Source organism: Arvicola amphibius, chromosome 5, assembly GCF_903992535.2.
Source record: "Arvicola amphibius chromosome 5, mArvAmp1.2, whole genome shotgun sequence".
In the NCBI taxonomy this organism is placed as follows: Eukaryota; Metazoa; Chordata; class Mammalia; order Rodentia; family Cricetidae; genus Arvicola; species Arvicola amphibius.
In genome coordinates this window covers 128258890-128283877 of record NC_052051.1, presented here as the reverse complement: position 1 = coordinate 128283877, position 24988 = coordinate 128258890, and the positions used below count along the sequence as shown (strand labels likewise).

The 24988-nt window shown below is 43.0% G+C and overlaps 1 protein-coding gene across 2 annotated transcripts in view; it reads right to left on the bottom strand.

Annotated features, from left to right (window-relative positions):
* Positions 1–19902, bottom strand: part of LOC119814737 (synuclein alpha interacting protein) — a 72298-nt gene extending 52396 nt beyond the window's left edge. For both annotated transcript variants that reach the window (XM_038330751.1, XM_038330750.1), the window contains exons 1-2: positions 19799–19902; positions 7833–7905 (exon numbers count right to left, since the gene is read on the bottom strand). In XM_038330751.1, coding sequence (XP_038186679.1) covers positions 7833–7905; positions 19799–19855 — 130 coding nt within the window. In that variant the 5' untranslated portion in view covers positions 19856–19902. The remainder of the gene's footprint in view (positions 1–7832; positions 7906–19798) is intronic.
* Between the last annotated feature and the right edge of the window lie 5086 nt (positions 19903–24988).

The window sequence follows — 24988 nt, the reverse complement described above, 5'->3', positions numbered from 1 at the left end:
GGTCTCAAAACATAAAGGAAAAGCAGGTCTGGAACTAAAACTCAGTAGTGAACCAGGTAACTAGCAAGTGACACGCTCTCCATTCACTCCTCAGTACTGCCAACTATTACCCCACACTCATGCACACAAAAGAATGGGAGAAGAAAGAAAGGCCCTTTAGATAGTTCAGGAGGAGAACAAAATACAGTGAGCTAGGAAACAATACAGTTTGTTGTGGTAGGTCCTGGTATAACCTAGACCTTCACTGTCTCTAGAAGCTTTTGGTTGTGAAAATCTTTTATTTATTTATTTTATTTTTATTTTTTTATTATTTTTTAAAAGATAGTTGTTCGCACATGTCTAAATGATAATAATTTTTAAGCATAAGAATAATAAACAGCATTATGAAATAAACCCATCTGTTTAGTGGTATTTATCCTATAAGGATGCTAAAAATTGTTATATATGTGGCTCACTATATATTTCTACTAGATATTACTGGTCTAGGGAATCAGTTAAAGGGACCCAAGGGGTTCCTTTAGAGGTGAAGGGGAAAGGAAGGGCAGTCCCTGTGAAGGAGCCTAATACACTGCATGATTGATGTGGCTACAAAGCCAAAGGCAGGGGGAGTGGCACCAGAAAAGCTTGCTGGACCAGTGTAGCAAATCACTCTTTGTCTCTCATGACCACAGAAACATTTCCCACTGCACAGCTTCATGACCATCTTTGGACACCATTACCTGAATTTTAAGCTTGGAGAGGCATAGCAGATCATAAATTTTTGAGGAGACTGTTGTATTTCATTAAGGACAACAGGTTGGATTCCCAGTGACTTAGGTCAAAGTGTCTTAAACTTGAATGTGCATAAATAAATAAATAGCCTGGACCAAGCTTGGAAACTGTAGGTTCAGAATCTGGGTCTGCATTAAGACTTGAGAGCCCACAGACTCAGGGCGGGTGAATCTGCCAGCATTGGTGTTGGTTCTGTACCACACTGATCGAGTGAGGCTTGAGAGCCCGCACAGACTCAGGACTGGGTGATTCTGAAAACACTTGGGTTGAGCACAGAGATGAGAGGGTCTAGCTGAGCAGATGCCTTATGGGAGGGGGTCACTATCGACAATCATAACCTCTGCAGAAGATCCTTCAACTTTGGGATTCTAGGATTCTAATACCTGAATATGCCTTAGAGGCCTGAATCTCCTCCCCACTCCCTCCCTCTCCCACCCCTTTCTCTTTCAGAAGGGGAAGCCTGAGAACTTCATGTACCCCAGGCTGGCTTGAATCTCCCATTTTCAGGTGCTAGCATTCCCAGCTTACACTACCGTGTCTGGTTTATGTGATGCTAAGGACTGAACCCAGGACTTCATGCATGCTAGGCAAGCACCCTACCAACTGAATTGCATTCCCATTTCCACCCCATCCCCCTTTACAGGAGAATCAGAACAGAGAAGATGCAGAGACAGAGACTGAGACGGGACGACTGAACAACAGAGGAAGAAGGGAGAGTGGTGTGTGAGAAAGATGCACTGGAGCTTATGAAGACCTTTCTACAGCCACGGGTTTGCACTGGCCTGGGGAGGAGTGACAGGGATTGGACCTCCTGAGAAGAAACTCTCTGCAGGGCCATACTTCTTTAAGAGGCTGTCTGCATGTGTATGGTGTGTCTGGTCTCTGCTTCAGTTTATATGTACACGTGTGCACGCACACACACACACATGCACACACACACACACACACACACACACACACCTCATCTGTCTGGTCATTTTCTCTGCATCCTCAGCTTTCTTGTCCTAATTCGATGTTTACTTCCCTGCACTTATTTCTACCAACCGCTTTCTCTAAGGAGCAGTGTGAGGGAAAGGAGTGTTTTAGACTCCAATAAAAGTAAGCCAATAATTTGGAGAGTGGGGGCAGCTCCACTTTTACAGGAACATTCTGTGGCCCACTTTCACAATGTTGGCCTGCATGCAAACTCTGTAGTAATGAAAAATGCATCAGCTGACATTGTCTGTATTACAATTGCAGGCACAAAAAAAGTCTCAGGGAAAAACCTGAAAAGATACAATTGTTTCAGTGGCAAGGTAATTATAGTTTTATTTAATTTCCCATGTTCTAAAATAACAGATTATAACACCTTTAGAATTATACTATTGTTATTGGCCTAAGGTGGGTGGGTGTTGGGCATGAACTTAGTTCATTTGCAAGAACAGTCCTTGCTCTTAACCATGGAGCCATTGCTCTAGCCCCCAAAGCAATCTTTTTTCTTTTTTTTTTTTTTTTAACTGAGATCTTGGAAAATTTGTTTCCTTATTCTTTTCTTTGGAGTACATTTTATGTTACATCATGGGAAATGGATTAATCTGCATGCTTTTTTTTTTTTAAAAAAAAACTATCCTAAAACTGCCCAGCTAACTTTTACTTTCATGTTTGTGGCATTAAACCTTAATACAAATTGAAAACAGGAGGTTTATATATTTAGCAACATTAACTATGTCACAACAATGTCTACGGGACACATTTGATGCCAATTTATTATTTTAGGTGATAGCTAAAATCCTTGTAAATCTTCAAACAGCATGGAAGTGTTTGTTTTCATAGCTTCAGAGTTTGTCACAAAGTTTGAAGGAACAGGGTCTAAAAATACAGCAAATTGACAATGCTTTTCAATATATACAAATGACTTTTTAAAAGAAACCAAGTTTTGGAGAGAATGGTTTCTTTTATTTGGTGTCATACGAGCAACAATTCATATTATTCCAGCATTGAAAGTCTTTCAGAATCTATTCTCAGAGCTATGGGAGGCGTATTTATCACAGCGGCAGAGCCAAGCTTTCTAACCTGACTGAGTTTCCGTTCCCAGATCCAAAGGAGGATTCGTATTTATTTGCCTTTCTGCCCAAGAAAAGTGGACGGTGAGATTAGCAGATACTTGTTTTCAAAGAATCACAGGGCAGTGATAGCATCATGAATTTGAAACGAATGCATCTTTGAATATCTAATTAACTTTAAAAAAAAAACCTCCAAGCCAATGAAACTGGATATTTTATTTGAATACCATATGTTGCATGATGCATTTCTGCCCTCATTTGAAGACAGCCATGAAGTTAACCCTCACTGCCTTGGAGACGCAGCTATTGGGCAGGAAATGCATGCAAAGGTTTCACGGATTACTTCCTTTATCAGATGTGAACATTTCACACACAACCTTCCCTTGCTGCTGTTCCTCACCCTACACTACTTGATACACATGTTCCTGGAATTCAATTACCCCTAAGCTGACTCATATTCATGGGGGTCTTGGAGACAGAGGATCTGGTTTCAGATCCGCTTGATGGTTCAAGAATTTGGGGCAAATTATTAACTGCGGGCTTGGGTCCTCATCAGTAGAACGGCCACAATAACGGTCCTTCCTCAGAATTATTTGGTGGAGAAGGGAAATGTTTACAGAAGATTTGGCACAATGCCTGGAATGAGGTATCCCTGAGGAATCCCTGAAGTCTCAGGGGCACCCTGCACGGCTCCAGTACACCATGAACAGAATACGTTCTCTGGCTTCCCACTCCTCAGTAATTTGTCTCCCTCCTACCTCATGCGTATGTCCAAAATTCCTCCACCCTTTCTTCTTTGCAAAATCTCTCTCTTACACACACACAAACCTGAAGCCTAGTGATTGTGTAGTGTAGTTAATGATCAATGACAATATTATCCTTATTAGGAGACGATAGAGACTCAAGTTTTTTAGCTAAGAGAAGGGTACTCCAGGGGGACTCACAGGCTGTGGCAAGCTGGTGGAAAGTGCTAGAACTCAACTCAGAGCCTCTGACAACACCGTGGCAGCTGCCTATCTGGCAGCCCACAAAGCAAGCTGACCCAGGTGCAGGGATGAAGAGAGGTGAGCCTTGGGCTACATGTCCATCAACTGTTTTAAAGGCCACATCCAAGGTGATCATTATACCTCCCATCACAGAACACAGGCAGAAAGGACAGACCTTATGCGCAGGAAAGGTATATGGTAAGCCACATATAGTATGTTAAGCTGTTGCATGAGGCTGAGCAGACAACAGCGAGACTTTGGATTTACGGATTTAGCTGTGGGTGCTGCATTTCAAGATGGCTGCTGGGAAGATGTAAACCCTGGAGGGGCACAGGGCAGCCCTTTCCAAATATCGAGCAGTTCTCCTTTCCAGGAGGGATGTGTCCTGCTTCTCTAAGGTTCCAGGAAAGGGGCAGGTGAAATTCAAGGGACACCAGGTTTGACAGAATAACAAAATTCATGTCATCAGAATTGGTACTCTGTTAATAGAGTGATGAATAGGACGGCTGCCTCTGTGGGACAAAAAAAAACTCATTCTTGAAAAAAGAATCTGATTGGCTTTAGACTGCCTAAATTTGTCTTAACCTTAAAATTTTTTGTGCCTGTAAATAATTAAAACTTTTTCATTACAAACAAATTTATATCACACTTGGGAAACTAAAACAATGCCCCAACTAGCTTCACCTGCCCTGGCCTGACCTTGGAGTCTATGTCCTCTGCTGTGGCCACTAAGAGCACCACCTGGGCACATTCACCATGTTCCCTTTTCAGGGCCCCGCCCACCTCCCATCCCTCTCTTTCTCTCTGTCTCCCTCTGTCCATCCATTTGTCTGCCCGCCCACGTGAGTGTGTGTGCTTGTCTCCCTCCCTACTTCTCCTCTCTTCTGTTCCCCAGAGGCCGGTCTTCCCTCTCCCCTCCCCACTCTTCCCATTCGCTTTCTCCCTCTAACCCCCCCACCCCACCTGAGCTCTGTCACATGGAGTCTTTCCACGGGTTATGGTTCTACATGTTGAACATCCCTGACCTGGAAATCTAATAATAAGATGGTTCCAAAATCCAAACCATGTAAGGGGCTGGCATGATGTCTAATGAGTTTTAGATTTTAGAGCATTTCAAGTTTGGAACATTTGGATTAAAACGTGCACAGCCTGTTAACATTTTTAAGATGGTCAGTCTCATGAGATTATATACTTCCCATCACTAGAGTGATGACCTTCAGGCTATCTAAAAAAACAAACAAACAAACAAACAAACAAACACACAAAACACCTAAAATATAGAGAACTCCTAACTCTGAAAGACTTTTGGCCGCAGACGTTTTGAGTAAGTCATGGTCTGTCTGTGATAGGATTTCATAAAAGCTGGACCCTGCTGGCAGTGCTGTCTACTACACATAGGAAACCTAGCTGGCTTTGGCATCTGGCCACATCCTCTGCCCACCCCCCTCTCCTGCTGTTCTTTAGTTTGATCACTATTCAGCAGCCACACTGGCTCTCTTTACTTCGTCATAATTGCTAAGTTTATTCCTGGATCAAGGAAGTGGGCATTGCTCATTCTTTGGTTTTCAGTCCCCTTTCCTGGCTTTCACGTGGCTGGGTCATTCTAAGATTCTGTGATGCTTATTCTCAATCGTCAAGGTGATGCGACTTAGAATAATCTGGAAAGATCTCTGGGCATGTCTGTGAGGGAGTTTCCACGATAGGTTAATTGAGGTGGGGTGACCCATTGTAAATGCAGGAGGCACCATTCCATGGGCTGAGGTCCTGGAATGAATGGGAATGGGAACGAAAGCTGTATGCCCACAGACAGCCCTCTCTCTTCTTCCTGACGACAGACCCCACGTGATCAGCTGCTTCGGGCTCAGGAGGCAATGGCTTTCCTGTCGTCCGGACTGTATACTTAGACTGAGAACTGAAGATCCCCACACCCCTAAAATTGCTTTTGTCAAGGTGATAAGAAAAGTCATTGACACACTCCCTGCCATCCTGAACACTTCCTCCTCAAGGCCCATAAGTTGTTCTACCACAGTGGTTCTCTTCCTAACGCTGTGACCCTTTAAAAAGTTCCTCATGTTTAAGGTGGGTGATTCCAACCTTAAAATTATTTTGTTGCTACTTCCTAAATGTCATTTTTGCTAGTGTTATGAGTCGTAATGTAAGTATTTGTGGAGATAGAGATTTGCCAAAGGGTCGCAACCCACACATTGAGAGACTGTCATGAGGGCTCAAGCTGCCATATTGTCTGCAAGGCTCTTGCCTACTTAGATGTTTGCTTGTCCTCTGATTGTCACCTACCCAGGTGCGAGCTCAGTGAGCACAGGAGCTTGTGTCTTGGTGTTTTTTGGTTTGTTTTATTCTCTATGCTTGGATCAGAGAACCCTCAACACACAGCTGTTGACTGAACAAATGCAAGCATGAATGGGAATATTTGTTAAAGCACTTCGTAAAACAGCGCTAGATGGGAACACTCGACAGTCTTCCCAAGTCTTTGGACTCTAACTTGAACTCCAGTCTTTGGACTCTGAGGCTTGTCTCTTGATTCTTGCAGTGTGTAGTTTCTGCTGCTGAGCACAATCCTTTCCAAGTGATTTTTTTGAGAAAAAAAATGTTGCTTTAAGGAGATAAATCCTTCAAAGGCTCAGAGCCAAAAATCTCCTGTCCATCTCAGCAAACACGTGTCTTTTTAAAAACAACATCTTTATGCATTCTTTGAAAATGTTATGTATTTATACAACTTATTTCCATCGTGTCCCTATACCGCTGCCTCCCTCCAAACTCCCAGATGTGGTTTACCCCATCTCCCTCCCAACTTTATGTCCTGTCTCCTTTTTTTTTTTTTTTTAACAGTTTAGAGCAAATGAAAACTTTCATTTAAATTTAAGGCTAACTTCTGGCATGTTTCTGATTCATATTTATATATTACCAACACACATCCACATGTTCAAATTTGAGTGTATACACAGGGAGAGAGGAGAGAGAGGGGACAGAGAGAGAGAGAGAGAGAGAGAGAGAGAGAGAGAGAGAGAGAGACAGACCTGAAAACGCATTATTTTTGCTGTTTCTTCTATGGAAAATGTGAAAGCAAAACAAACAGTCCAGGGAGGAAAGCTAATTAGTTTTCCAAGTCCTTTCGGTCAGAAATTCAGAATTCTAGTAGCTGTACAGGAAAGATACCTCTATTTATTTTTAAACATCACGTGCATAATTTAAGGATTATCTTAAGTCTCCTGCCAAGCATGTTTCTCCAGCCTGGTGTTCCTACGAGGAGAGGTTCAGTTTGGCTAGGTTAATGGTGATGCCTTTGAGTCATTATCTAGAGCGAAGGAACGAACACCATTCCATAGTTTAATATCATTCCCATCAATATACTTTTTATTTTCCTCTTTGCCCATCTCAGAGAGAAAAGCAGAGGGATTTAATTTGATTTACAGGGAGGGGGAGAAGGGGGAACAACCCTCAATGTACTTTTTTTCAGTCGGGGGATGGGGCAAGGAGGCGAGGCCAGCCAGCTGGTTTCCATCTAGCTGCCATAATTCTCTGTTTAGTTTACACTATTAAACGCCAGCGCCCTGCTTTCATCTTAACTGTTGTAGTATGCCTTATTGCAGATTCTAGCATGTCGCATCCTGATAGGGTTTCAGACTCTGGCAAAGCATCATCCCTCACGTCGGTCCTTGCCATATGGGCAGTAAATGCATCCAGCATTTTTTCACTGGCGCCGGCATCATTATGTTTTTGCCACCACTGCTTTCTTGGGTTTTCTGCAGATCTCTGTGGAGTCTACGGTTTGAAGGTTATCAAGAGGACCTATGTCGATGTATACACAGCCGGGTCCTAGTTACGACCTCGCAGTCCTGTAGATGACCTCATCTACACATCTCAACAGATACATCTGTTTGTTGAAGGTGGCAGGGAGGTGGCGGGAGCAGAGAAACCACAAGGGAAACGAGCAGAAGGCAAAAGTGGTAACCAAGGCCAGGCAAACCGGAGCGCTACCACTGGTGGGGGAGGAGGGGCGAGGGGTCCGACTTACCTGATCTGTCCTCATTTTGGGAATCACATCTTCTGCACAGTTCTGGGATGGTCTTGAGAGATGTGACTGAATACTGAATGGGAAGACAGAGGGAGAAGGGTGTGAGACAGAAATTTAAAATAAAGGCATTCCCTTAAACCAGCCAGAAAAAAAAAAAAGATGAACACAAGGACTGAGGCTTAAGTACAACAGACACATTCAAGAGGTGGACCTCGTGGTGATCTGAGAGCATCCTAAGATGGATCAGCGAGCATCTCAGTAGACACAGGTTAAAGAGGAGCCTGGCGGCTCTTATTTAATGGGTAAAGCAAGACACATCTGAAAGCTATTCTGTTTCTCATCATTTCAAACTGAAATATAGCCAGAATTACTGAACCTTGAATATTTCCAGAAGATAGGATTTGTTTCCTCAACCCAAAGAGCTAGCTAGCTACCAATGTAAAAAGCCTAGTGGAGGAGAATTCGGCTTCCTCAGCATCCAGACTGGAGAAGACATGTCCATGCTGGTGTGGACCGCACTACATAAAATCCCAAAGCTGGGCCTGGAGAGATGGCTCAGTGGTTTAGAACATTTACTCCTCTTGCAGAGAAGATTGATGTGCTTCCCGGCACCTTCATGATGGGCCACAACTATCTGTAGCTTCCATTCCAGGGGATCCAACTCCCTCTTTTGGCCTCTGCAGCTTCCAGGCACTCTCATGCAGTGCACATACATACCTAACACTCTTACACATACAATAAACACGTCTTTTTGTTTTAGGCTCCAACAGTTACCATGTGCTGCGGATTTTACTGTGTGTATTGTCTCCATGGCAAATACGGAGGTCTGGTCATTAAAAGCAAGGGGAGCACAGGTCTCTTTGAAAGCTCTCTCGTCCATAGATTAGTTTGGAAGGAAAGACAGCACCTTTTAGTCTCTGTCACAGCATCAAGTTCAGGGCTGGATATCAAGATAACAAATTATGACACTGGAGGCACAAAAACACATGTAAAATCAATAACTATGATTTATGGGGTCTACATTTGATAGCCATCAATTTGTCGTGTAAGAAGGATGTGTTCAAACAAAATAAATAGAATGAATAGAAGAGCACGAGGCCTTTAATCAAAGACTATCTTCAGTCATACTCATACTGCCATCCATAAAACACAATTTTCTCAGAATGTTTTGCTCTGTATCTCTAAGAGCAGGCGCATATCATGAATTACTTCTCCCTTGCAAAATCTGAGGCAACTGAGAAAAAAATAATTTAAAAGAAAAATGACCAGAGGAAGCCCATTAGTATTATTCTAGCCTCACAAGCGAGGACCATATAATTAGAATGCTTTCTCAACGCAAAGGTACGTTAGTGGGTGTGATGTTGATAGATAGACCTCCAGAGTTCCCACAGAATATCAGCAAAGCAAGACAGAAGGAGCAGGCGCTTGCCGCCATTGTCAGCTTGCACATCACAAACAAATTAAATTCCCAGTATTTCCAAATGAAAAATGAAATCTCAGAAGACTAATTAGAGAAATTATTCTTACCTGTCTGATGCAATAACACCCTGTTTATATTGGCCATTCATCCGAGACTACAGGTGTCTCAGCACACACACTACACACAGGTGGAGGGAGGGGAAGGCTGCGTGAACCAGAGTTGAGCCTCTAGACAATTTTTCCTTCTACATTATGCTTTGTGTGTGTGTGTGTGTTGGGGGATGGGGCGGTCAGGGATAATTTAGACAGAGAAGCTTCGTCTTGGTAGTAACAAGGTACCTCATGTTCCTGATCAAGTACAAGCTCTCTAAGGAATCTGGTAGCTTTCTGAGACCAGCTGGTGCAGGTTATATAATTACACAGTCTATAATTCAATTAAAATTAGGCCTTTGTTTTGGTTGCTGTGCCCCATGAAACCCCCTTTGGCAAAGGCTCACCATCTCTCCTGCTCCCCACTGCCATCTCTCACTCCCTCTCTTTCTTCCCTCCCTCCCCTCTTCGCCCTCCCTCCCTTTTTGGATTTCCCCTCAAGACAACATTTTAGAAAAGAGGAAAATTGATTGATTATGTATAAATATGGGCAATGATACAGCCAGGATTTCTCAGTGGGCTTAAATGATATACACCCAATGGAAACAGCCCAACTGCTGTCTGCATCCCAGGCACGCGCACTCGCACCTGAAAGCCAGATTCCCTATTCTCCAGATCTCAGCTGTATTAGCTGCAGGTCCAGCTCTACCTGTTTGACTGCAAAGGCCCGCAGGAGGCAGTGAGGTTAAATTTGCTGAGGTTCAAACTCTGAACAGCACAGGGTGCTTGGCTGGTGTGTCAACAGCCTATCACAGGAAAATCTGGATGTGGGGACACATACCTGTAATCCTAGCACTTGAGTGGGTAGAGCCAAGCATTTTCTGAGTTCAAGGCCAGCCCGAGTCTATACAGCAAGTTCCAAGCCAGTCAGGGTGACACACTGAGACCTTGCCTCAAAACAACAATGGAACACCAAACAAACCAAGCAACTGACCAATAATCAAAACCAACACCCCACCCCCTCAAAAAAAAAAAACCAAAACAGAACTGGGGAGAGGGCAACATACAGGCTGTAACTTTGCCCATACCGAAAAAGGATGCTTTCTTTTGTGAAGACATATATTTGAATTCTTCGCATCACAACCAGTAAGAAATAATGACCCTAAAGAAAAAAGTGATGTGCTACTCCTGGGACTAGAAATTAAAAAACACAGCAAACTAAGAAAAAAAGTGCCAGCTAGAAAATTACAGTTTGGGGAACTTTTTAGGATGCATGGAAGGTCACACAGTCTATGCATTCAACAAATCTATCGTTCTTTATAAAGGCACAATAAAAGAGTAATTTGAGGGCTTATTCTGTAAATAACAACACTACACAGGAAGATCTAATACAATAGAGTGACCTAAAATGCTTACATTGTGGTGGGAAGAAATGCACAGGAAGCATGTCTCACAAAAGCAACACGAAAATGTCTTTTCATACTTGCAAATCTGAGGATGAGCCCATGACCCAATGACCCAGGATGTCTCTCATACAAGAGTACATTGTGCTACCATCTGGAATGGGAGGCTTCCCAATTCACAGGACAGATGGTCTTTTATAAGGAGCTGTCAGATGGCTAACCTACTTCACTCGTAGGACAATCACTAGTAGTAACTCCTGCCACATGGACTGACCAAACCAAGACGAATACATCCTTCTTCTACTTATCCTCCAACCTAAATTGTGTAGCCTGTTCTCTTGATTCTGTTATCCTTTGGTGATATGAGAGAGGGCGTTCAGTTACTTGAGAGGCATTGTTTTTCCTTTTACTATTTTGTCCTAACATCTTCCTTTTCTTGAATCCTTCCAGAGGTCACTGGCTGCAGAAATAGCCTCTTTGATCAAACTTTTACTACGGCTTTATGTTTCAAGAGCTCCTGGTGAGGTTGACCAATTCCCTCAGCTGTTTCAATGCCTCTATAGAGCTGAGGTCTATTTGACTGTTTCTTTTAATTTTCAGGTCCTCCTTGTCTGTAGGGATTTCCTCCAACCATGAAGTGCCACTGTTCCATAAGGTCAGCATGTACTCTGCCTTCTGCACAAAGCCCCAGGGCAGTTCTTAGCAATGTTTCTCTTTTATGCCCACAGTAAATGTCTGCAGTGTCTTAGGCTTAGCTTTTTCCTCTTGATCTATGAGCTCTGATACGGAGAGGAGGGAAAGGATATTATCTTTGACTTGTACATACGCAGGAACCAATTAACTGCCTGGAACACCAACATGTACGTACACTACACTTGAGCCTGGGCATAATACTGTAGATTTTCAGAAGTTTAAAAGCTTTCAAGTTTAGGTAGTTAGTAGGAATTCCCTCTGAGCATTAATACTGGTATAATTCATCAGTTCAAATTTATAGTTATATATAGTTATAATTCATAGTTCAAATTTGACTAAAGCATGTCTGTTTCAAATCCGTCAGTGCTTCTGCAGGATGCACAGGACAGATCATGTGCCTTAGTGTAGTATAAGATCAGTCTCATCTCTTACTTTCCTTCACTTCTCTTTGTGGTAACAAGAAATTTCTTATAGTTCGCATATCTACTGTTTTTCCTATGTCTTTATGAATTCTACTTTGTCTACCCAGAATGCCATTTCTCCCATTTCAACAGGAAAATTCCCTTTAATTTTTCCAGCCTTGTCTCGGTATCATCTCTATAATGCCCTCTATGACTCTCCCAGAGGGAAGGAATGTCAGCATTCAAAGTGTTCCCTCTGGATCACTGGCATCAATGCCTTCCAGGAATTCCTGGTACTTGGAATTCTTTGGACCCATTTTAGGACACTGAATCAGGACCACTTATGTTGGGTGCAGTCATTGTCCTGTTATGAGACATCCAGGCAATTCTGAAACAGCAGAATTCATGAGGCCTCCTCTTAATCATACACATGGCATCCTGTCTCTCCACAAATGCAAATGGTTTCATTGCTTCTTCAGGTGGTAGAAAATATTTTAGCTATCTAAGATACTAGGCGCTTATTGAACTGGACTAAAAGAACTCCTTTAAGTAGCCCACGGCTTTAGTAGCCATGATAACAACAGTTTATATCTATACAAAAGCAATCTTAGAAAAACCCATAATTATAAATCTAGCAATGCAATCACAGTACATTCAAAAGACTAAAATCTCACTCCATTAACGTGACTGCTGGAAGTTGCCCTTTTCTATAAAGGACAAAGACTTGAAGCCCGGTCTGGATTTACGCCCTGGCTCTGATGCTTACTATCTCTATGGTTCTGGACAATCAATTGTTTTATACCTCTGGGACTTGGTTTCGTTATCTGTAGCCACAGGTATCAATAGGAGATAATGAAGATGGAGTTATTTTGCAAACTGATAAGCGCCTGGAAACACTTTTGGCTCTCCTCTCTAACCTGTTTTCTGTGAGTTCTATACAGACTTTCCTTCCTCATCTTCATTCCTGCCAGGACATTAAACCCAGGAGAACAAGAGAGGGGCAGGTATGAGTAGGGACTGGAAATGAAAAGGAAGATATTGTCATCTAACCGCTGCACCTTATGTGAGTCGTCCTAACTACTTCCTTACTCAAGCGAGTTTGTAGATAAGGGTGGGCACAGAAAGTTTGCTTTCCAAACTACAGTCTTTTATGTCAGACAAATGTGTGTGTGTGTGTGTGTGTGTGTGTATTCCAGGCCACAGCAGTCAGTTTATTCCCTTGCCATGTAAAGCAGTTTGAACATGGATGAGATTCATGAGTCTACATGTAGAACATGAGTTCTACATTGGACTATGGGAATCTCTGACCACCAAGACTGACAATCATTCAGGACTTGTAAACAGTGGCCTTTAGTCCTGAAGACTAGTTGGGCCAGTTGGGGGAACAAGCAAACATTACCCAAGTGGTAAAGAAGCATAGAAAATGAAAGAGCACCATCCCAAGCACCTTTGCAAGCTAGAGATTCTTAAGGAACTGAGGTTCTATTACGTTTCCAAATGACAAAGATGATGAGCCATCCATTCCCACAACTATCATGAGACTCCTGGATTCTCCGAGCTTCCCAGAATTCAGGCAGCCACACGGTAGAACCACAGCCCTCCACACAAGCAAAACTGCCTGTCAAAGCAGATAAATAGCTGAAGAGAGATTTTCTGAGCTTAAGACTTTTTTCCCCTCTAACATCTTGTTCTCTACAGAGGCCCACTTTCTAATGGAGAAGCCTATGACTCCACATAGCCCTGAGCATGCGGCACAGATAGCTTATTCCCACCATACTAGGATTCATTAATAATTAGAATTACTGTAATCAATTCGATTCTCACATGCCCATGGCTTTTGCAGTGGTCTTTGTTTCTATTATATTTGTCAAGATTTGAAAAAAAGAAAAAAAATTGTTTTATGCCTTCCATGCTCGATATTGTCTGTAGCTGGTGTGGGAGAACTCAGCACTCTTCTTGGTCATTTTTAAGAGTACACCAGTACATAAGTAATATGAATATAATTAATGCAGTGTGTGGACAAGCAGCATTTGGTGGTCCATCCACAATGGAGAAGCAAGTGTGAGAACAACGCTGAAGGGCCTCCTATGGCAAGGACTGGAAATGAATGGTAATGACCTAACTGAACTGTGAAGTCTATTAAGGGAATTTGGCCATTCAGTCTAATGACCAATGGAATGGAATGGGTTGGCTCGATGGGCGTGGTCTTCTCTGAGGATCCATGCATGACTCTTTAAGAAGCGTGGGAGAAGGGGTGGGCTCTCTCTTGGACGTGGAAGGCTTCCTGATGCCATGGCTTGGCGAGCTGGTCTGGAGCTTTCCCCATCCTTCCCTGCTGGATGAAGAGGCAGTGGCGCTACTTCACTCTGTATTCGTGAGTGTGTTATTTCCATCTCGTCCCTTCATAACTAAGTCCCCACCCAAACTCCAGTGCATTGTCGCATTAGAAGTCAGTCCAAAGATGACTACAAAGCCCAGAAGTCGTCTTCAATGAAGATGTGGGTTCTGGAGCCAGTTGGCCCACATCAGATCCTGATTTCAACATTTTATTGGCAATCTTATTCTTTAATCTCACAGGTAACTCAGGGTAACTACAGTACCCTAACAGAGTGTGGCGTGAAGACTCTGAGCTAACACTGTAGAGCATGGCAGTCCTGTCGGATGTACAGTAAGTGTTCGACAAATGTTAAGTACCATTATTATTTATATTTAGAGCATCAAAAACACTAAAAAGTTAAGCCTAAATAATAATAAATATTAAAAATTATAAATGATGAAACAAATAAAAGAAACATTTATCTTGTGGTAGGGTCGCTGGCCAGCCAGGGACCTTGTCCAGCAACAGCACTTGTCTGGCTTCAACTGTGAGCCAAGAGTCAATCAGCACCGAGAAACACAGACTGCCAGGGACAGGGATTGGTACAAAGTGTGACTTCCCATGAAGTTGATCTGACATTTCACAGTTATAATAAATACGCTACATGCTATGAAATAGAATAGTTTATTTGCCATCATAAAACTCCCTGCAAGCACAGACCGAGTTTATACTACTTTCTCAAACCTAGAACTGTGCCTGGAACACCGCGGATGTTTAATAAACACTTGCTGACTAGATTGGCAAAACAGTTAGCTATGAGCAAGTAGTTTGTATAAATAAGCTGTGTAGTCAGTCTAATAAATGCTGTGGCTACCCAGCATAGCCAAGAAGAGGACTCGACGGGCTAAGTTCAGAAAGAAGAGGCAAATTAAAGATTTGGTGGTTGCTCTTTCTTCTTGGAAGTCACCCTCTGGCTAAGGTTCCTCTCTTCTGTGAGCATTTAAGCCAAGATGGAGAAGGAGATCTGAGTTCCAGTCTTGAGGTCCGAAACATACAACACATCATTTCTGGATCAGACAATCCCCCGTGTACTTCTTGGGGGGGGGGGTGCTTACAAAACAATGAAATGCAGGGCATCTGGTGTTGAAATAAGAAAAATGCTTTGAACTTCATGGGGCTATAGATGAGGAATAAGAGGCAATTTGGACTCAAAAGTAAGACACAGCAAATAAAGCACTGTAAGAAAATGTAATAGCATTGTGATTGTTGCTGAGGCCACATCACATAATCGGCGCCAAGAAAGGTTTAACTATGGCCAAGAACAGGGTAACTTCTAGGAAGGACATGGCTGATAGGAACCATGAAGCAGGACTGGGGCATCCAGACTCCACGTGAAGTTTCTGGTTACCTTCTAGGGAAACGTCAGGGTAGTAAAAGAAAGGGTTTTGCTTAGTTTTCGTTCAGCAGATTATATTTATTTAGAGTGGGGACCCAGGTCCCGTACTCCCAAGAAGCAAATTTGTGACCACTCCAGTACCAAATGGACATGGGTGACAGGTTTAGAGGTGCAGAGGTGCTTCCACTCAAAGAAGTTTCTCAGAAGGTCAAAGTCCCCTTCTGAGTCGAAGAGTTCCGTAGTCCAGTTCTGACCCTGCTTGCTGAGTTTTTTCTGTAACCTTGTGAACTCCCAGGTCCTCTGCAAGTCTCCTTTTTGTAATCTACGACACAGGATGAAAGCGGAACCCGTCTCTTGCAGTTTTGTGAGGCTTGACTTGAAAGGTTTCAGCTGTGTGTGTGACAGGACCTACGTGTGACAGTGACTGTGAGTGACATATGTCACCTCTCTGCTGTTCAACCTCTGCTTTATTTATTCAGTCCTGGATAAGATACTATTTTTGTGAAAAAAAAAATTGGCTTTGCTTGGTAAAATAAATATGCCATAGTTCCTAAGAACCCCGGAGGGTTTTGTTTTTGTTTTGATGATAGGAGAGCCTGGTTTTCAACTGAATAAAAGAGGCCTCTGTAAACCTATTTGCCGGGAGAGAAAGGTTTGTACGTGCCCTCTCTCATGGGCTACAGCTTGGGCATAGCGCTCTGCCCTCAGATGGCAGGGAGACAGGGATGTGCCGTTGAAACGTTGCATTTTACAGGGGAAACCCATCATTTTCAAGTCTGGAGAACTTCAAAATAAGTTGGTTGCCTTCTGTGTTTTGTCTCATTAGATAAAGACAGAAAGTTCTAGCTGTTTTTCTATACAAATATACAGCTTGCGTTTTAATTAAAACAAGAACCAGTCTCCTGACCAGAGGGAAAAACCATGAAATACAAAGCCCAAACTACGTAATTGGGCTATAGTTGGAGGGTAAGGAGGGGAGTCTTAAACCCCAGCATGAGTTTTGTAAACATCTTTTCCAAATGCTGCCTGGACTCCCCACCATCGTCTCCTGCCACTGAATCAGGGAAGAGTAAGGGAGCAGAGAGAGAGGTCTGTGCAATCCAAAAAAATAAAAGCACGTTTATGGGAAACTTCATTCTCCAAGACAGTGAACTAGCAGCTGGGAGACACGTTCCTTTCTGAGCCTCGGCATTGGAGACACTCTCGGTTAGCAGCCTCGACGGCCAGTGTTCCTAGTTTACCGCAACAGGCCGAGAACACTTACTTCACTATTTATGAGTTGGTCCTCACTTTTTCTCCCTGAAATCATTAACTATGAACAGTAAAGCTTTGTCAGGGTTAGGGTATTAAACTCGGATCATACTGAATTATGAAAAAACAATCTAACGCTGGAGAGGTTGCTAAATAGAGCTTCTCCAGTTTCAAGGGGGATTGCAATGGACTTGGACACCTCACCCTTCAGGCTGTCAACGTTTTGGACTGGATGGTCCTCTGTTGAGGAGGCTTTCCTGTAGACTGTACATTCCTGGTCTCTATCCACCAGAGCCAGGAGCACCTTCCCAGTATGGCAATGAAAACTCGGTATCACCAAATGCTTGTGGGTGGGAAACAGGGGCAGAAAAATTGCCATTGCTGTAAATTATTGCAATAAACTATAAATCTGGGAAAGGCAGGAACTGAGTATTCTGGAAACAGTGTGCTCCTGACCAACCAGGAGATCCTTGGCAAGCTATAAGGTCTCTATGCTTTGATGTCCTCATCTGTCAAAGGAAGATGGCTACAATCCCTTCTCCATAGGATCAGTGTGAGGGTGAAACTCACGTGGCCTGGCCCATAGGACATAATTCGCATTATCCATTACTGTCTTGTCAATGCTATCCAGTTCAAACCTGGGTTAAGTTTTAATGCAGGCCAAAGATCTAAACATTGGAGTCTACCTAAAAGGAAACTTTTGGGGAAGGTACATTCCTACTGGTGGAAATATGAATTTATAGTTCAGAGTGGTCAAGTCAGAGAGGCTCAACCATTGCATAATCCTGTAGCCCTATTTGCTAAACAGCTTCGGTTATTGCTTAATACATTTTATCTTTCAAGCAGAGCTTCCTAATTCATCAAAATTATGGGCTGCTGCCAGTGATTCTTCTGTAAATACAACTGCTCTGTTGTACTTAAAAGAAAATCTTGACACCATGCCTGGTCTTTTCCCTCGAGTTCTTTATCCACTATTGGTCAGATAAATATTATTGTATTATTCATTGAAACAATAACAAAGCTACTATTTTAAAGAGCTGTGTGCCAAGCTAAGTGTTTCACATATATTATCATTTCACCCAAACCTTAAAACAATTTTAAAAAGTTATATGAGTATTTCAGGGAAGTGAAACTCATGTGCTCCAAATCACCCAGCCAACGGGCAGAAGAAACCAGGAGCCTGGCCTGGTTGCCTGTTCAAACCCTGTTCTTGTAAAAAAACAACCTGGCTGGTTGTGTAATGCTTGCCTCAGAGTTTGAGGCCGGAGATTGTAAACTGAAGGCCAGCCTGGGCTACATCATGATACTCTTGTCTAAGAAAACCAAGAGTTGGGAATACAATTCAGTGATAGAACACATGCCTAGAATGTGTAACTCTGTAGGTTCTGTCCCTAGGATGGCAAATAGAAAAACAAATAAACAAACAACTAAACTGCTTGAAACAAAACCGAAAATAACAAAACCAAACCAAAAACAACTCTCAAACCTCAACTTCGCCATCAAAAAAAACCTCAAGAACTACTACCACCAAACTCCTAATGATTACACATTCTTTTTTTCTACATCTTCCAACTTCCCAACAAATCTTTATACTATCCTTCACTTTCTTGGCTCTCATTCAAATCCAAATACTTTGAGAGGAAGAGTCACAAAAGAAGCACATTCTAAACACTTTCTCAAGTCAAGCACCGTGACTGATCGACATCCACACATCATGGAAAAAAAGGACTCTTACTTCACATAGGTCTGAATAGGGACCTGGGTCTGAATAAGGACCAATAAATTTAACTAGAAGTTGGAATAAGCCGAATAACAAGGGGCTATTTTTCTAGTTCAAAAACAGAAAGATCCAGCACTGTATTAAGGAGGTGATTTATCATATCTATGCCTACAATCCGACTGTCATGCGAAGTCCCTGTTAGTTAGGGTATACATGGTAAGGAGTACAGGAATCCACTTCCAGCCAGACATACGTCAAAGCATGTGCACTGTTTGGGGGGCAACATCCAGTGATGACCCAAAGCTCCAGGTACAGAGAGATTAAATAAAATGAGCTCAGATGCGATGAGCTTGTAGGGTGATCGTGCCAACATGTTGTTGGGTATCAGAACTGACTGCATGGCAGGCGATACATCGAATGCAGCTCTAGGCAAGCCACATGTAGATTATGTGCTCAGACGCTTGTAGGGCTTGAGTGTTAGCGGACCTAAGGGACTCATCAGCCCACAGCGCTTTGGAATGATAGGACCTCAGAGGTCAGCTGATCTGATCTTCAGCTCATGATTTGTCAGTATTCCCAAGTGTCCAGTCTGTGTTTTGATGTTTTCAATGACTGGAAGGTTTCCCTTTATCATAATATTTATTTTTGTTTTGTGTATGTGTGTATGCACATACATGCGCACACGAGTGTAGTGTTCACAAAGGCTAGGAGAGGGTGTTGGATCCCCTGGAGCTGGAGTTATAAGTAGTTGTGAGCCATCGGCTAGGGGTGCTGGGTACTGAACTCAGATCCTCTGGAAGAGCAGTGATTGACCTTAACTGTTTAGCCATCTCTCGACCCCCTCCCTTTATTTCCCATCAATTACATGTCAAGTTGGCTTCAGTCTGTGTTCCTGTGAATTTGAGAGAATGCTAGTTGTGATACAGACATATAAGGACACTGGGAATGAACAGTTAGATCCATGTGCTGAAGCTTTACAAACAGACTCATCAGTAATTTTCAAACAACCTCGGCACGCCTTAGGAATGGAATGCTAAGCAAGGCTGAATGTCTTGCACCCCCTCCCTGCCCCCAGCTCACACACAGTTAGGCATCAGTCTCCCATAAGCCCAGAAAGCCCCGCCCCAAACCATACACTGTGTCTGTTCCACAGCTTGTTTTCAGCTCATCAATGTAGCTGGGAGAGTTGTGGAAATACGGACAGTACAAACGAAGCAGCGCGTAAGCTTGAGGGCGGAGCAGTGTGAAAACATTGCTTGTAGATAGTGATACTTACAGAAATGTCATCACTAAAGTCAATTTCATCCAAATCAAGGTATTCAGGGGCTTCCATTATTCTTCTTTGTACATTTTGAGTAAGGTCAAATACTTATAATTTCCTGGATAAGGCAGAAGCAGAGAAGAAAGGCCAAAGGTTAGTTATTTATAACTAAAAGTATTATCCCCATTTGAACAAACAAAATCGGGAAAGGTAATTGGGTAATAGCACTGCCCTGGGGCACATTTCCTCCCCCCAAAGTCAGGCTTTCCAAAAGCCCTGAGCACAGCTCCTCTCGTCCTCAGCTCTGCTTCCCCAGGGAGCACCCATAATCCTTTGCTTTACTTGATTTGCACTTATCTTCTCCTGGGCAGTAACCTGGGTCAGAGTTTTCCCCTACAATAAATGGTAGCTTTCAATGAAGCTCATGCCCTTATCACACACTGGGTGAACGTGTGGGCTTTATGGAAAGACAATCTCTGGGCACTGTTAGGGAAACTGTATTCAGGTATTTTCTGTGGGAATATTCTTGGTTGCTGTGAGTGGAGCAATGATCACTACATCCCTGTAGTAATCACATGGGTACAAGACAGATACCAACTAATCAAAAGCAATGGCTAGTTCAGAAAATGTGGCGTGAATCTCAAATTCCAAAAGAGAGGCAAGGAAGACACGGAAGGAGGTGGGGCTTGTCTCGATTTGAATTGAGCTATTGCGATGGCCTCTGCTTTAAGCAGCCCTGACTGACAGTGCCGGAGTGACCTGGTGCAGGCACCAGAATGTCTTCCGTCAGCACTTGCTCCAGGGATGCCTGTGGCAATCCTTTACATCTGTCAGGGTAAGAGACTTCACTTCCCGCTTCATTTTCCCATCACTTAATCATCATCACCATTGGCAGTGGCAGTGGTACCCACACATGTCAAGAACAGAAATAGAGACCTCCTAGTGGTGCCTTGGAGTGCAATTATCCTCTGTCAGCTCTCAGACACCGAAGAAAGGATTCTGTTTTCCGCCGTATGCCTCTTTTATTACACAAATTGTCTGAGGTATCCACATGTGAGTTTCATAAATGGTTTGTGGCTTGCTCTTTGGAGTCCGTCGTGAAAGTGTGTCTTGCTAAATGAAAAGATTACTGAACGGTGGCAGCGCATCTAGGCGGATGAGGATGAGCTCTGTCATACAAGACCAGGAGCCTAAGCAGGCTTTTACATTTATGTTACTGAGACGGGATCATGATGGGACTCTGCCGACCAAAATGGTCTCTAACTTAAGTGATTCTCCTGCCTCTGCCTCCAAAGATTACAAGCATGTGCCAACATTTCTGAGTAGCTGGTTTATTTTCTTGAAAGGACACTCTTATTCTAAGCACCTCCTTTTAAAGATTTAGATTCTTTCTCCTTTTTGAGTCATAAAAAGGGTACAGCTATGCAATAGGAAAAAAAAAATCACACCTCAAACCTATGAAATAATTTACTTTTCCATGTTTCTTCTTCCCTTTCCACACACATGCATTGCTTACAGACTTAATTGCAATAAAGAACTATCCAAGATCAGATTAGGGTGTTGTTTCAAACTCGAACAAAATGATCTATTTATGACATATGGATACAGTTCTTCTGAAATCACGGTTTTAAAGAAAAAAACTGCATTTGTAAAAATAAAACTTAAAACCAGGCATTTTATTATTGATAAAAAAAATCTAGAAAAATAGTTCTGAAACCAAGTGCTCAGATGTGAAAGCTTATTCCTTTCCTTGTAAGCCTCAGAGCTTGACAGAGGAAAGCACACACCCTTGTACTTGCAAATTACTGATAGCGACGACGTTTCCTTACACACACACACACACACACACACACACACACACACACACACACGGGTTCAGAGACAGACTAGACTGTGGGTTTCAGCTCATTCATTAATAGCCTTTCTTCCAGCTTACACTCTTTCCCCTCAGTCTGCACCTCTGTGATGAACTGTGGATCGACAAGCCATTTCCATGACTTCAGTGAAAACAGAACCCAGACACCATGTGTCGTGGCCAGGTGCAGCTGGAAGCAAGGAGCACCCTCATTCCTTTTTGCATGGACTCTATCTGTCATATTTAAAATGACATACAGTGGTCTAGGACTGTGGCAAGGGAAGGAGAATGACTTAGGTAAGAGGATTGTTTTTATGTTTATCATAATTATACCATTGTACAATATGAAGAGAGAGTTCAGGGTAGGACAGTAATGGATCGGGATACAGAGAACACAGAAATAAGAAACAATGAAGAAAGGCATACACCAGAAGTGGGAACTGAGCAGATCTTTAAATGCACGGAAATACAGGACGAAATACAAATTGCAGATGAATATGCCTTAGGCAACCCAATTAACAAGTAGTCAGTGATCCCTTTGTGGTGTTCTGACAGTAGAAAGGGCAACGTTCCTGTAAATGTAGCCAGGCTAGCAGAACGGAATGAGAAGGTAATATGAACTGTCACATCAAAGCAAATATAAAATCTTTCTATTTGCCCTTTAAGGGTAGGGATGTGATTTTCTTTGACTTCTTTTCTTTTTGACTTTTTATTAATTCTTTGTGGATTTCACATCATGCCTCCTGATCACATTCATCTCCCCATCCTTTGGCCTCTGCCCTCTGACCCCGCAACCTCCCCCCACTCAAAAAAAAAAAAACAACTAAGATAAAAGTTAAAAGAAAAAGAAAAAGAAATAAAATTTCATCGTGGAAGCTTCAGCTTTGGACCTGCCGGTCTAGGTCCTTCACGCGCTCCAGTAGATCACAGATAGGGTGAATGCTGGGTGGACCGACCCCCAGTCCTGGTTCTGGGGCTAGGTGGTAGCTGGGTTGGTTGGCCTGCCAGCTCTCTCTCTCTGGATGAGATTTTCATGACTTACAGGCCAGAAGATAATAAGCCTTGGCATCTGAAACACTCCTTGGCTTCCTACAGAGCCATCTCCTTTAAGAAGGGCTTATTCTGTGTGTATCCCGGTTCCTCTTTTGTAGTTTCAATGCTTCTCTCTCTCTCTCTCTCTCTCTCTCAAGTTATTTTGAATATATTTATATTTTCACTTTTAATGTGTGGAAATCCCCAGAGTCTATCAGTCCTGGTCGCATTTCCAGCTGTTTCTTTTCAGTTGTCCCTGTGGTCATTATATGCTCCCTCCCTCTCATGAGCCTTTCTACTGGGCATCGGCATCACCTTTCAAGGCACGGGGATAGGGGGCGGTGAGGTCTGTCTAGGCAGCTGCTTCACACGATGGCACAAGACGAGAAAGCGAGCTGAACTCTGGTTGATTTTCCTCTCCTATTCTTCAGTCTCATCCCACCAACACAGAGTGTTTCCTTTCCCAGCTGGTGACCTATATTCTCTATCAGAAAGTCTAGCAACATGGAGTACAATTCGGAGTCCCGTGAGCCAAGGCCAATTTTGTCCTAAAGGTGGGATTTGTTTGATCCTAGTAGTGTCTAAAAAAAGTGGGGTGATGGTGGTGGTGGTGGTGGTGGTGGTGAACAAAACAGAATCCAGCAACAAACGAGTTGTTGACTTCTAGACTTTGGAGAAGTTCACATCAAAGTTTTTATTCTGGGTTTAGCCTAAAAAAAAAAAAATCTAAAGTCTTGGCTTGGCTATGTGGGTTCACATTCCCAATAACCGTGGCTGGTTGCAGCTGAGTGGCGATGTCTCATAGTCTCGTAGTATCTACTAAGATGTTCACCCCAGCTCAGCTGATCCCTCCCAGGCTGGTCTGCTCAAGCCTGGTCTGCAGTGTATTTAAGTTTGGACCCTAGAAGACACACTGCAAAAAGGAATGCAGTTTCAAACAGTGAATGCCACCACTACCCTCCTACCCTTTCTAGTGGGTGTCCCCCGCCAAGACTGCTGATTTCATTTAAATTCTAAGACTGAGTTTGTTGTATTAATGTCATTTGAAAGTCATACCACAACAGCAACAGTTTAATTTAACAAATAAACTACTGGCATGTCACAATTTTTTTTGTTTCACAGTCTCTAGGATTAAGGAAAGAAAACCCTTCACAAACATAATAAAATGTTATGAGGTCCGGATTAGGTTTCCTCCCCCTTCGCAACCGGAGGATGGAAGGGTCTCACTTTCTTATGCCTGCTGTGGGTTTACATGGTGGGAGTGAAGGCAAGTCATGCCAAGTGCTAGCCCAGAAAGAGACCAAAGCCTTCCTCCCTCTGGCCCAGAGCAGCAGCTGAGCGGCAGTTGGACTGCTTCCTCCTCAGTCTGACGAGATTGGGTTTCTCCCTAAGTGAGAAATGTGTTTCAGGTATTCGGAAGGAGCAGTTCAGCTTCAATCCTTTACATGAGATTCCAGTTACTGTAAATCACATTTAGGTCACAACAGTTAGGTCACAACGGCTCTCCACCTGGGGGTCGTGACCCTTTTGACAAAACTCTGTCTCCAAAAACTATTTACATTAAAATTCATAACAATAGCAAAACTGCAGTTATGAAGTAGCAACAAAAATAATTTCGAGGTGGGGGGTCGTCACCGCAACATGAGGAACTGTATTAAAGGGTTGCAGCGTTAGGAAGTGGTAAGAACCACTATTTTAGGATTTTAGGGCTTCATCACTTAAAAGTCTATATACTGCCAGGTATCCTCATCCCCAACCTTGCAAGCTACTGTCACTTGACCAACGCTCCTTGGGGCTTCTGTTTGTATTGAAGCCCTCCTGTCATCTGCAACATACATCTCTGAAGATCTGCCCCCTTAGAGGAGTCTGACAATGGACCAAAGTAATCCCAGTTCAGACTCCAGTGAGTTTTTAACTGTTCCCCACCATATTGTTACCCATGTAGGCAGGTCTGCTGCACATTTGAAAAGAAATCTTTCCAAAGTTTAAGAGGGAAGACGCAGGTTGGGCTGGGAGAGAAAAAAGAAAGTAATTTTGAATGGCTTAGCTTTCCCAGTTGGGTACAAAAATTGATGGAAGGGAAATATTCAGAGAAGGGAGATACAGCCAGGTAGCCAAGGCTTTCAGGATCTCCAGAAGCTCTGGGGACATCTTGGATGCCCATCTTCTTTGGGCGAGTTCAAGGAACTGGAAGAAACTTTACCCAAACTCCAAACTGAGGCTTGGCGTTCAAAGCACAAAGTGAAATGTAAAGCCTACTGTGCCGAGTTCTGTCAGACTCTGCTGCCTCTAAGAGAGTGCCATTAGCTGAGAAAACG